The 15,000-nt window shown below is 34.3% G+C and overlaps 1 protein-coding gene across 1 annotated transcript in view; it reads left to right on the forward strand.

Moving 5' to 3' along the window:
• The first annotated feature begins 6,453 nt into the window (after nt 1-6,453).
• The window catches only part of LOC107726314 (one cut domain family member 2-like), a 22,131-nt gene continuing 13,584 nt past the window's right edge, over nt 6,454-15,000 (forward strand). Inside the window, exon 1 of the mRNA XM_016535857.1 lies at nt 6,454-7,477. Within this exon, the coding sequence (XP_016391343.1) occupies nt 6,454-7,477 (1,024 nt within the window). The remainder of the gene's footprint in view (nt 7,478-15,000) is intronic.

Consider the following 15,000-nt stretch of genomic DNA (forward strand, 5'->3'; position numbering starts at 1 on the left):
GCGTGTGTGTGTGTGTGTGTGTGTGTGTGTGTGTACATGCGTGGGCTTTTTCTTGTGTTGCTTCGTGCAAACTAGTAGTTGTGTGGGCACATGAGTGGTCAAATTCATGATTCATGATAGACAGAATTAAGAATGTATCATGTATATCATGAATGTGACCCGCTACCACTCGTGTGCTCACATAACTCGGCTATAGTTTGCACAAACAAGACAATAACTTTTCATTTTTATTATTGTGTTATAGTTTACTTCATTGCTTTAATTTCTGTATATGTCTGTACTTCTGCACTGGAAGCAGTTCTGTTACCGAGACAAACTCCTTGTGTGTGTATAAACATACTTGGGAATAAAGCTCTTTCTGATTCCGATGAATATTTCTATATCTTTTTGGGGATGATACTGTGCATAGACTATTTAAATGAAAACATTTTGAGGATGTGCATGTGTGTGGAAATATACAGCCCATGAAAGCATAAATATTAATGTTTAATTAGCATGCATAATGAGAAAGTGTGAATCTCTCCACCTTATACAGGCCTATAACGTCGGACGTGGCCATTTTGAAACTTGCCAGACTTCAGTGTCTGTCGCTTCCGGTTATTTTCCCTTTACAAAAACAGTCTGTTATGCTGTTCAGATTGCAAACTGGTATTTGTTATCATTTTATTTAATCATAATAAACATACGAGTTTGTAGCGCAAATACTTTTACAAATACATTTACCTGCACTTTGTTATTCTCCTGGTTATTTACCTAGTGGCTTACTTCCGCTTTGCGAAATTAGAGGGTGGATAATAAATAATATTCATGCAAATATATATAGCCCATATATAGATATATATACAGTGGGTACGGAAAGTATTCAGACCCCCTTAAATTTTTCACTCTTTGTTATATTGCAGCCATTTGCTAAAATCATTTAAGTTAATTTTTTTTACCTCATTAATGTACACACAGCACCCCATATTGACAGAAAAACACAGAATTGTTGACATCTTTGCAGATTTATTAAAAAAGAAAAACTGAAAAATGCTCAGTATTTAGTAGAAGCACCCTTTTGATCTAATACAGCCATGAGTCTTTTTGGGAAAGATGCAACAAGTTATTCACACCTGGATTTGGGGATCCTCCGCCATGAAAAATGCAGGACCTCTCTCTCTCTCTCTGTAGAATTGATCGACTATTCCTTCTCAATCCATCTCTCTGTCTGTTTCTTAGCAACCGGTTCTCCAATGAATTTAAGGCCCGAGATGTTTTATTATTTCATTTATTTATATATATACATATATATATATATATTTTTTTAATTTATTTATTTTTTTTACAAAATATGCTTCCTGCATGTGTTAGAGTTGATCTAGTAATAATTATAAAAGGAGCATGTTTGGACTGCTGTAGAGCAGCTTTAGGTGCTGTTCAAGGCAAAAGTCATTGATCACCATACATATTTCATAATCTGCAGAGGAAAAGCTATCGGATCAATCGGGTGTCATTCTTTATCAGCACCTGTTCGCCAAATGTCACTCTACTGAAGAGCATCATGATCTAAAATTTTTAATTATATAAAAATATGTAACAACCACGTTGCATGCATGCATTGCAGCACGCGACAATAACACACACACACACACACACACACAAAAACAAAAAACAAAAACACATAGGGCTATTTATTTATGTTGGATAAGTTAGATTTAGGCTATATGTGTGTGTCTTTTCAAATGCAGCAATACACTTTCTGCATACTGCGTCGAAATAATAATGCCTAAGCTCATACACTTATAATGAAGTATTTTGATGCATGTCATATGCATATATCCTGCAGATACGGCGCCTGTGAGAGTTGAAGGCATTTGTCTCATCGATTGCTGCCACAGTAATGTTTGAATTATGAATTTCTCCTGATGCAGAATCGTTTTTAGGCCTGAAGCCACATGATGTTGTTTTCATTTTTTTTTTTTTGTATCCGCCGTTTCCCTCGCAGACATTAAGCAGAAGACACGCATACAGTGAAAAACAGTTTGCATTTTATTAATAGCCTATAAAATTCAGCAGGCCTTGGCATAAAATAAAATCACATCCTCAAATGCAAGGAACACGCGTAAAAACAAGCAAGCAAATAAAACGTATTTAAATGCAAAACTAATAATTTAACAAATATAAAATAAAAAATAGGAATATTTATAAGTGATATTGGATGTTTACATATAAACAATAATATCAGTAATATTATTAGGCCTATTATTATTATTTCAAATCCCCTAATTCATCTACTAAAACTAACTGCTAATTTTAATGGTAATTACTGGATTGAGTCCTCTTTGAGAGTTCTACTAGAAATATTTCGATGGCAAATTTTATTTAAATTAAAATAGTTCAAGAACAGCTTTTTAATGAAAAATGTAAACTTTACATGAGCAAAAGACTCTTCCGTACGTGCAGCACATATAAACTATTTTATAGATATTTAATAATAAGTAAAATAGCATAATCTAAAGGAATTAGGCCTGTTAATTTTCCTTGATTCTCCAATAATATATATTTTTTTGTTTTGCGAATGCAAGTATGATTTGAAAGCGTTCTTCATGAAAAACTAAATTAGAGATGGCATCTGTTTAGATTAGCGTTCAAACATCAATGTTAATGAGTTACAGGAGAGTGATAAATGTCCTTTACCTTCTGTGTGTCCGAGAGAAGCTGAGCGTCTGATGCGCGGCGGAATTCACACGCGCTCGCGTCGATCAGGTTTCGTCTTATTTCGTGTTTCAAGAGGTTCATTTGCAGCGTAAGACCCCAAATCTGTGTATTTCCATTGACCTAAAGGCTATTGATTTCCGATGGCATCGATACAGGAGGACGCAGGTCGTCTGTCTTTCCTCAACACCATGCACACAGAAGATCTGAAAACACGCACATCTGCGGAGCGCGATTCGGACAGCGAGAAAAAGTTGAATGCGACCACCTAAAAATAAAACTTTATCAAAAACATATCGTCCGAAATATTAACTTCGTAAAAGTGTAAAACGTTGATTACTTGAAAAGAAATGTGAATTAATTCAACAGAACCTGAAATAGGCATTAATCGAATCTTGTGATAAACATCAGCATTTGAACAGACAATAACTTTTTAACAAGCTTTTTAATTTAAGATTTTTCACGCGTTCAAACTCAAAATATTTTCGGTCAATGTCAAAAACTTTGAAAATACGTTTTTAAAATGTAAATCATTCATTTAAAAAAATGTTTTAAATGAAATATTCATATTTATCCGACACAGCCCTATTGGAAAAATTGTTATTTATTAATAATAATGAAACTAGCAATTTAGCACTGTGATTTTTTTATTTATTCAATAATAATAGGCTAATAATAATAATGTTTAATAATTTACTAGATTAATATATATAATTACTTACAGTAATTAAATCACTAAAATTAACAAGCTAATATTGCTAAAATATCAGATATTTTTCTTAGTTGAGATATAGCACGTGAAAGACAAAACACGTAAAAAAAATAAAAATAAAATCATAACGATTGTAAAAGACTGTGAAAGTCGTTCTCTGACTTTCTCTGGTTGTGTGTCTCCCGCTGATGTCTGATCAATATCAATGACCGGGATAAACTCTCTTTTATCACATAAAAATAGACAAAGTTCCCATCAAACAAGATTTGCAACGCAAAGATCAGATAAAGGAAAAGAAAAACTGCAGGAAATTTGGGTCCAGCATAACTTTTTTTCGGTTAACTGAAAAGTTTTACTTATTTAATTAATAAACCATAAGATATAAAATTTAAAATATACAAAATAGAATGAGCAAATATAGTGGCGACGCAATTTGAAGCCGCATCTCTTTAAATTTAGAAACGACTATTAAAGAAAATAAAACTGGGCGTTGATGATCATTGATAAACTGAGTAAATCTGTAAAATGCAAAAAAAAAAAAATAGCCGAAACATGCTTTCCATTATATTTCTACAAAAAAAGCAAGGCTGAAAATCACACTGTAAGTTAATTACTAAACTACTAACAACTGATACAGCCGGCCTCAAACAGGGTCCAGACTGATGCGATTTGCACATGATATAAGCTATTCATATGTTTGTAATAATAATTGTGGTCATATCAAATAAATCCTCAGCAAATAATACACTTTAGAACATTTTGCCTTTTTACTGGATCAAAAAAGCAAATGCATTTAAATGCATGAAAAACTAGGGAAGTTTTACACACTCGTGCATATAAAGACACCTTCCTGTTTTGGCAAACAAATTTAAAGTCAAGTGTGCATTTAACATTTTATGCATTTATAAATACAAACAATTTGCACATAATTGCAGTGCATAAGCCGTACGCCGCACTCATAAAGACGCACACACGGGTGTCCTGTTAGAGGCTGTGCCGGTGCACGGGTGAATTAACGGCGAGCGCGAGCGCACATCCATCACGCCGGTGCTCAGGCAGCCGATACTGAAGCTCCAGAGCCGCTGCGCCGCGCTCTGCAACCGATTCACTGCTGGCTGCAGAAGCCTAATTTATTTCCGATAGAAGTGCTCATCAATAGAGGGACATTAAAGCGAGAAGACACAGAGCTCGTTTGTGTAACGTTGACTAAGACAGCTCTAAAGTGAGGCCATTACTTCTGCAGGCCTCTCTCAGAGATGTGTTTACATTAGAAACACCCTAAACACAACAACACCGATGGTAAGAATGAGAATAATTAATAACAATGTACCTGGCAGCTACAACTTTAAAAAACGAGGCACAATTCATGTTGTATATTTAATATTGTTGATAGCATTATTGTAAAATGTTTTTCATGCAAGTTAAAAATGTGTTTCGTTTGGTTACATCTAAATCAAATCATATATTAAATATCATTGAATTTTAATTAAACGAACTACATAATGTTGCACAATTCTAAAAGCCAGATCAGGCAGAAATAACTCCTTAAAATAAATTGCACATTTTTACAGCATGATAAATTACTGAAGGCCCATAATTAAGTAATTCAGAGAATTTTAGAGATCCAAAATATTAAGCTTATATTAAGAGAAATAAAAATTAAACAATTACAGCTGTATTCAAAATAAAATAAAAAGCTAATAATAAAAATATTAATAGGCTACCGATCGATTTGTGATCACTTGTGATCATTTCTGTCTCTGTTGCAATATCTTGCAAGTTTACATTAAACAATATTATTTCATGAATACTATTTTTATATGATATTATAATTATTATTATAATTATTATAGAAAATACCTGTGGTTTTAGGAAGGCGTCGACTGCGGCTCGCCGAACCTGCTTCTCCTCGCTTTGCGTTCATTCTTCTCTGCACCAAAACTTTCTGACCTATGCAGCCCCCCTCACCCCGGGTCAGAAAACATAATTAATCAGTGTCAGTCGATATATTGATCAGATTTATCAATGACCACCCAAAAGGAACTACATGCTCGTGCCAACGCAGGAGAGCTGAACAGTTACCCGACATCACCAGTTACAAGAGAGCTTTAACGTAATAAATCTAAAAAATGCTTTAGTTTGCATGGGAAATTATGATAGAAAATATCAATATATGATGATATATAAAAAAAGAAAAGAAAAGATATTTTGACCAATTATACCAACATACAAAACTACCAAATTTTGCTATAAATTTGATCGCAACATATAATCATTGCTGTTGATAGTGTTCACCGTCGATTTAAATACATGTCATTAACTAACCTCATGATTTTTACTGTACATTTATGCCATATGGACATCACCCTTACATAGTCACCACTGATAAGCTACTCCTAAATATAATGTAGAAAATTAAATTTTCTGTGAAGCTGCTTTGCAACGATTGGCATCGTGAAAAGAGCAATACAAATAAACGTGAATTGAATTGAATTGAATATATGTGTCCCTGGAGCACAAAAGCAGTGTTAAGTCGCTGGGGTATATTTGTAGCAAAAAATTTACCCTTATGACTGGTTTTGTGCTCCAGGGTCACATATAGCCTATGTTCATATATGCATATATATAAATTAATAATCCGAAATGTATGCTGTTATTTTTTATCATACATTATTTATTTTTAAGTATATGATAGTATAAACTTAAAGTATATATAAGTATCCTATACTAAAATAATTAAATACACTGAAAAAAATGTTTCATTCATCCAATTAAAAAAATTTAGGGTAATGATTCACATCTATATTTTTTAACTTGAGCCAATGAAAAATAAATAACTTGCCCTTTTTTTAGACAGACGCGAGTCCCGCCTCTCGGTAGAAGCGCTGTTGTGCAGAGAGCGAGCTAGACGCGCACCGAACGCTCCGCGGCGATTTTACCAGGACAAAAGCTTCAGCGCGTCATGTTGGACTGACTAGCTTTGAAATCGATGGATTGGTTTTGAAATCGTTTCGGGGAAAATAAGGTCTTTTTGCGCGGCTCTCACGATGGAACTCACGATGGAAAACATGCACGGCGTCGCGTCGCACGCGCAAGTGGGGGACCTGATGAATTCCTCGCACGGCAGACCCTCGTCGGCTTCCCACCGGAGCTTGGTTACCCACGGGCGCTCGGCGATGGTGTCCAGCATGGCTTCGATCCTGGAGGGCGCCGGTGAGTACCGGAGCGACCCCGCGCTGTCGGGCCACCTGCATCCCGCTATGACCATGTGCGAGTCGGGCATGAGTTTGTCCAATACTTACACCACCCTCACGCCGCTTCAGCACCTGCCACCTATATCTACAGTCTCAGATAAGTTCCACCACGCGCATCCGCATTCGCATCACCACCACGCCGCGCACCAGCGCCTCTCCACCGGCAACGTCAGCGGGAGTTTCACGCTCATGCGCGACGACCGCGGTCTGGCGTCCATGGGCAACTTATACAGCCACTATCCCAAAGAGATGTCAGGCATGGGCCAGCCGTTATCCCCGCTCTCCAACGGCCTCGGTTCTCTGCACAACTCCCAACAAGCGTTGTCTGCCTACGGGCCAAGTGCGCATCTCCCCAACGACAAGATGCTCCCTCCAAGCGGCTTTGAGTCCCACGCGGCGATGCTTTCCCGGAGCGAGGAGCATCTCGCGCGGAGTTTAGGCGGCCACGGGCACGGCATGATCTCTAATCTCAACGGGATGCACCCACACAGCCACCTGCACTCGCAGGCGAACGGATCCATGCTGGTGGACAGAGAGCGGCACGGCGGCGGCGCACAGAGCGGCGGATCGGGGCAGGTGGAGGAGATCAACACCAAGGAGGTGGCGCAGAGGATCACGGCCGAGCTCAAGCGATACAGCATACCTCAAGCCATCTTCGCGCAGAGGATCTTGTGTCGGTCGCAGGGAACTCTGTCGGATCTGCTGCGCAACCCAAAGCCCTGGAGTAAACTCAAGTCCGGCCGCGAGACTTTCAGACGCATGTGGAAATGGTTACAGGAACCAGAGTTTCAGAGGATGTCCGCGTTGAGGCTTGCAGGTAAGTCATCATCACCTTCACATGACCAGGATTTAGGAAATTTAATCTGGACAAACAGTCAAAAATACACATTTTACACTCTTAGAATGCATGCGTCTGATGGGGACGTTGGATTTTACGCACTTATCGTGTAGGCAGATGAGCTCATTGATTAAAAGGACGCGTTGTTTAAACGTTCCAAACAAACTATAACGTGCAAATACGGTAGCAACGTTTACTAACAATGTGGAGTTTTCTAAAGAAACTGCACTGTAAAAAGTGGTAATAATATATAATAATAATATTTTTTACTTGAATAAAACCAGTTACCATTTTTAGGCTACCCTTTTAAGTCTAGATCTACCTGGAAATTACTGTAATTGGTGTAACCTGGTTTATATATACTTTAACCTATTTAATAAATCTATATATAAACTACATTTGAGCCTTTTAAAAACAATATATTTATGCTTACTTTAACCTATTTTTATATGTTTTATAATAAAGGTTCCAAAAGCGGGGTTTGACAGAAGCGAACATTTTTGAAACCTTTCAGAGAACCGTTCTTAAAAGAATGTTCTTCTTACAGTGTAAAGAACGTTTTAATAATCTAAAGAACCTTTTCCACTATCACTCTAAAAAATAAAGGCTTCAAAAGGATGGTTTTCACATCGATGCCATAGAAGAACCAATTTTGGTTCCTTAAGATCCTTTCAGTGAACTGTTCTTAAAAGAACCACATTTCATTAGTGTTAGGAATATTTTAATAATCTAAAGAAACTGGAAAGGTTCCATGGATATAAAGACCAAGAGTGCATAACAAAATGTAGAAAAAGCCCGAACTAGAATTACTGTATATGGCAGTTTTGTTCCAAAAATATTAATATCTAGCAAAACACCTTTATAAAACAATGCTTAAGTTTCTTTAGTTCAATTCAGAAGCTTTTGTTTTCCAAACAGGGTCTTTTATGGAAACCTAAATATATAATTTAACACAAGAACTCATCTGGTGATATTCAGAACAGGTTTCAGAGGACCCTCCGAGGCACAAATACACATTACATCACATCTTCATGAGGGCAAATACACAAGCAAATGTGCTCAAGCCATTTCAAGACGACAGTTTGGCATTATAATAATGTCTTTTCGACAAAGGGCCGTTATAGAGGGTTCCTTGTTTTCAAATTTTATTTATAGTTCAATTGATAATCATTCGGTATCTGCCAATTTCTTTGTGTTGTTGGAGTTTAAGGTTCGTTACACTTTCGAAATGGAACCTAAAAAATGCCATTTAACAGTAAAAAGGCCTCTGATTTGAACAAAGAACCCTCGTCTGGTGCGCTTTAGAGCCATATTTCTTAAGAGAGACGCCTTGGCTTTAAAGAGTGCTCCGGACTGGATGAGCATCAAACATTACAGAACGATTTGCTGTCAGAGGCTGATAAGGGGATGGAGCGACGACAGATGGAGATCGCCGCTCGCGGGATTTCTCGCAAATGCTCACATTTGTGTGGTTTTTCCTGGGTGTCCCTCGTCCTCGGGGTGCATTTGATGCCCCTCGACTCTCACCGGGGCTCAGAAAGCGGCGGAGCGTGACCTCCAGCTGATCGATAGCGCAGTTTCCCAGCGTCCCTTTGAAACGGAGCGCAGATCAATGCTGGATTCGAACCTGAGAGGCGGCTAAGCGCGCTTTGTTCTAACGCGCTGATTACGCGTCCGTTTCCACGCACGCGTGACGCGGCTGCATTTGCATGCGTCTGATGGGGACATTGGATTTTACGCACTCACTGAGTAGGCAAATGAGCTCATTGATTAAAAAGACGCGTTGATTAAAACGTTCCAGACAAAGTATAACGTGCAAAAAGCAACGTTTACTGAAAATGTGCAGTTTTCTTAGGAAACCTAAGGCTAACCTGCAATTTTACACATAAGAATAGTTGCATTGGTATAAATTAATGTTTATAAGTTGGTTAAATAATATTTTCGGGTTGAATAAAACCAGTTAATATAAATGTTATAAATTTTAGGTTACCTTTTAAAGTCTAAATCTACCTGGAAATTACTGTAATTGGTGTAACCTGTTTTATATATACTTTAACCACCCAAATAAAAGTCAATAAAAACTAAATTAGAAATATTATAAATATAAAAATATTATGCATCTAAAATATTTTATATATATATTATTTATTTAGATTTTTAGGCCTTTTGACAGTAACAATATTTTGACAGGTGCATGATCTCGGCAAGATCATCATAAAAATGCATGAAAGTAAAGTGGTTACCGAGATGAAATTTTTAAAAATGGTAGTGCGCACACAAATTTAATTAAATTGCATGAAAAAAAAAGTGTGATTACATGCAGAGAGCTCAGCAATAAACACACAAATTGAAAGACACTCTTTCAATACTCGCAAAAAACAGCAAGTATGTTGGAGTAAAGAGCCTAATAAAAGCAAAAGTGTGGTAGCAGTAGAGCTGTGAAATACTCCACCGCATCTATTCATCATATTGATATTCCACATTTATTAGTATCCTAATCAATAGGTATTCTCCGTTCAGCTTTTGGGGGTTGTGTGGACTGAGGCCCATGAGACGCGTGTGGTTAGAGAGGGCAGCATTAGTGACCTGCGCCTGGACACATGTCCAATCTGTGTGCATTTGAATGTCTAATGGATCACTTGGCAACTGTGATTAATTGCTGCTCAGCACAACTAAGACATCCTTCTCTCTCTCTCTCTCTCTCTCTGAGGTTATTCTGACTATAACACAGCATTCAGATCAGCATCAGAGGCATGTTAGTCATCTCTTACTCATCTTTTCACAAAATTATACTTCCTGAACACCTACATGCATAAGAAATAAAAACCACACAGTCTTTCTTTAATATCTCAATGACAGAAAATGCCCTGTAATCTCACGTTTCTCCTCTTACTGCAAACTGTAAAAAATCACTAAATAGGTAAAAAAGAGGAAAAGAAAAAAAGCTTTAATTGCCAGAATCATAAAAATACAGTAACAACATTTTAAGTTCTACAGACTGAAATTAAATTTGCAGTAAACAAAAAAAAAAACTTGAAATTTACTTAAATAGTGAAATAATGTTAAACAAATAAATACAATTGAAATATAAATTAAAACGACTAAATAATATAAAATTGCTAAAATCAAAGGTATATTTTCATAACCAGACTTATTATACATTATGCATATAAAATACCTAAAATCTGATTTTTACCTTTATAATAAATGAAAACCACCTTAAGAACATAAATGGTAAAGAAAAAGTCACAACGAATCAGTTCATCACAACTTTTCCACAAGCTGAAATAAACGGGTGCGCAGTGTCATACACACAAACACAAAACAATAAAATAATGCAAAAAACATTCATTTCACAACATAAAACCCTACATAACTGATAATTATTTCAGTGAAAACCATCAAATGTGAAGAGTCACACAGAGGATTCTGGGAATGTCAATTTATGGGTTTTCACTGTAAATTATAAGATGATATGTATTTTTTTCACTTCCAAAACTATATTTTACTGTAAAATGACATGTAATGTCCCATTAGAACTATTAGTTTTTCACCATATAAAAGAACTTACCATTAATCAATTAACAGTCCTTTACCGTTAAAATTACAATAATTTTGTTTTAGAAGAGAGTGCAATAATGTCTGCAATCAAAAGTCATAAAACCACCTTAAGAACACAAATGGTAAAGACACAAAAGTCACAACGAATCAAAGTTCATCACAACTTTTCCACAAGCTGAAATAAACAGGTGCGCAGTGTCATACACACAAACACAAAACAATAAAATAATGCAAAAAACATTCATTTCACAACATAAAACCCTACATAACTGATAATTATTTCAGTGAAAACCATCAAATGTGAAGAGGCACACAGAGGATTCTGGGAATGTCAATTTATGGGTTTTCACTGTAAATTATAAGATATGTATTTTTTCACTTCCAAAACTATATTTTACTGTAAAATGACATGTAATGTCCTATTAGATCTATTACAGTTTTTCACCATATAAAGGAACTTACCATTAATCAATTAACAGTCCTTTACCGTTAAAATTACAATCATTTTGTTTTAGAAGAGAGTGCAATAATGTCTGCAATCAAAAGTCAGTGATCTCAACATGAACTCAAACATTTCTCATTTATTTTATAAACAATATGTTTTATTTACAACTTAAATTTATTTTATTTTAGATAAAGTTTATTTTTAAAAATGAATATGGAACCAAAAGATGATGGTAACAGGTTTAACATTTAACTGGACTAATATTTAATGCACAAATATCCTTAATAAATATGAAATATGAAATGTTTTGTACAGATTACCCTCAGACCATAAATTTGGTGTAGAAAGAATTTTTATTCAGAAATTGCAAGTAAATTTCACAAATAGTTACAAAAAAAACGCAAGCAACACATTGAACTAAACACGAAATTTTGAAGTTGAAGGCCTAAAATAGTATTTTCTTGTAAAACATACATTTTTTGTGTTTCTGCTCCATAAAAAAACTAAAATTGAGAATATTAGAGGCTAAAAATTAATTGTCTTCCTTATAAACGAAACCATAAACAGCCGAGGTCTGTTTAAGCATTTAATGTTCTGCAAACACTTTACAAGTGCAGAGATATTGATGCTCTGGAGGCTTCGGTAAATCCATCTTGTGCTGTGAAAACATCAATTGAGAATGAATATATATATATATATATAGTTACATTAATAAACATGGACGAACATGCACTAATTTACAAATAATAAAAACAAAATCAAACATTGTTAACATTAGTTAATGCACTGTTAATGCACTGTGAACTAGCATGAAATATAATTGCTCATTGTTAGTTAATGCTTTAATTTATGTAAACAAATGAGAACTTATTGTAAAGTGTTCCTGATAGTCATAATGTTGTATAATGCACACGTTGCACTGCACTTGAAATTTTCATAACCAGACTCATAATGCATTGTAATGCTTAATTATTTAGAACTTTAAAAAGCATGCTGAAAGAAAATCTGTGCAGAAACAATTTTCTACCAGAAATTGCTAGTAAATTTCACAAATAATTACAAAGAAACAGTAATGCATTGTAGTAAACAATGCAACTTTATTAAATAAAAGTAATGCATTGAATGAAACATGACATTTTGAAAAAGAAATACTGTATTTTCTTGTAAAACACTCCAATAATCTGTTTTATTTACAATTTTGAAAGATCATTTTTTTACAGTGTAATGCATGAATAATATAACAAAATTGGGCGTTAAAGAGTATTTTAATGCATTACACATGTATTTTAAAGTTGTTTTTTTTTACAGTTATGTACAACTAATTTTTATGTGTACTTTAAATCATCATGAATACATTTATATAATGCATCATGATAGAATGTGTTCACTAATGATTTTATTAAATCTTTATATGCATTTTTACATGAACTGAAATGGGAACAGAGTGTGATTTTCACTGTTCCTAAAGAAAGCATAAGATGATAAAATTGCATAAAATAATGCATTTTCCTATAGTTTAGAGCACACCGAGATCAACCTAAAAATCCTTTCAGTGATTCCCAAAGGAAGGCAGCCGGACACTGAAATAAAATCACAGTTAAATTATGGACATCATAAGCAAAGAGCACAACAGTGTGATTTATATTGATATAAAAACGCTACGCAAAGGAAAAGAGAACAGTGGCAAGAATGTTATATTTGCCTTTAGATAATAAAGTCTAAAGTATACATAAAGTCTAAATAAAAAATAACTAACTGACACCACAAACACACAGATCTGAATGCGTTTAAAGTCTGATGTTCTTATGAGTCATTATGAGTCACATCAGAACAATCTGTGAATAGCACACTAAAACGCTCTAGCAGCTTAACGTCGTATTGACAAAGACACAGATTGTCCAGTGTGTGTGGAGGAGCGAATGTGAGGTTTTTTTTAAATTTGAGACACCAGAGCCAGAGTAAATCTGCTGCTGATGTCAGTTTCTCACTAAAGATGAGTCCAGGCACTAATATCGTAAAACTACAATTACTGAAGAAATTAACATACAAACACCAAGCCATATAAGAATATACTTTTGTATTTATAGCAGCATGAAGCTGAGAGTTAACCAACAATGCAATGCTCTAATTTACATAATGAAACTGGAATGGCCAAAACATGATTCAATTTTAGTCAACCAGACTTTGACTTCTTGCAAAAACTATTTGCACCAAACTTGCAACATATATGTTCATATGCAACACGTTTGCAACAAACAACAGAACTAAGGAGAATTTAATATATATGTATATAGTACATATATTGCACATACATGTTCCCATATTAATATATACAGTACATATTTGTTTAAACATATTCACAAACAGGACCATATTTTATCACATATACATCTATATTATAAAGTGTATTACTTTAATATAAACTGATAGACATATGCATTAAAATACTCTTTAACGCCCAATTTTGTCATATTATTCATGCATTACACTGTAAAAAATTATCTTTCAAAATTGTAAATAAAACAAAGATTATTGGAGTGTTTTACAAGAAAATACAGTATTTCTTTTTCAAAATGTCATGTTTCATTCAATGCACTACTTTTATTTAATAAAGTTGCATTGTTTACTACAATGCATTACTGTTTCTTTGTAATTTTTTGTGAAATTTACTAGCAATTTCTGGTAGAAAACTGTTTCTGCACGGATTTTCTTTCAGCGTGCTTTTTAAAGTTCTAAATAATTAAGTATTACAATGCTCTATGAGTCTGGTTATGAAAATTTTAAGTGCAGTGCAACGTGTGCATTATACAACATTATGACTATCAGGAACACTTTACAGTAAGTTCTCATTTGTTTACATAAATTAATGCATTAACTAACAATGAGCAATATATTTGTTTGAGCAATTATATTTCATGCTAGTTCACAGTGCATTAACAGTGCATTAACTAATGTTGACAATGTTTGATTTTTTTGTAAATTAGTGCATGTTAGTCCATGTTTATTAATGTAACTAATATATATATATATATATATATATATATATATAACAGTATACAAGTAAATATATTGCCAACTATTTTTCAGCATATGAAAAGTGGCAATTTCTAGTGTATTCAATATATTGAAATATATTATTCTGTATATTTTCATATAAATAACCCAATGATCCTTAATATATAAGGAAATAAATTTTCTTTGTGTAATAATGAACTCGGTGAATTATCTCTAGGTTTATCATTGTATAAAAACATTTTAGTTTTATATATATATATATATATATAGTATTCCCTCATTTGAAGTAAACGTGCATGTTAAAAAGGCATCCTAACTTCAATATTTTACATAACATTATTAAATTTCCTTCCGATACAGTAATATTTACACTATGAACTTATTCCATTCGAGTCTACAAATGATAATATTTCTTAGTATTAAATGGATTATTAAAATTAAATTAAACAAGCATGTGGAAAAGGCCTCCTAATCATCAACC

This window comes from Sinocyclocheilus rhinocerous, unplaced genomic scaffold (assembly GCF_001515625.1).
Source record: "Sinocyclocheilus rhinocerous isolate Xijiao unplaced genomic scaffold, SAMN03320098_v1.1 scaffold1598, whole genome shotgun sequence".
NCBI lineage: Eukaryota > Metazoa > Chordata > Actinopteri > Cypriniformes > Cyprinidae > Sinocyclocheilus > Sinocyclocheilus rhinocerous.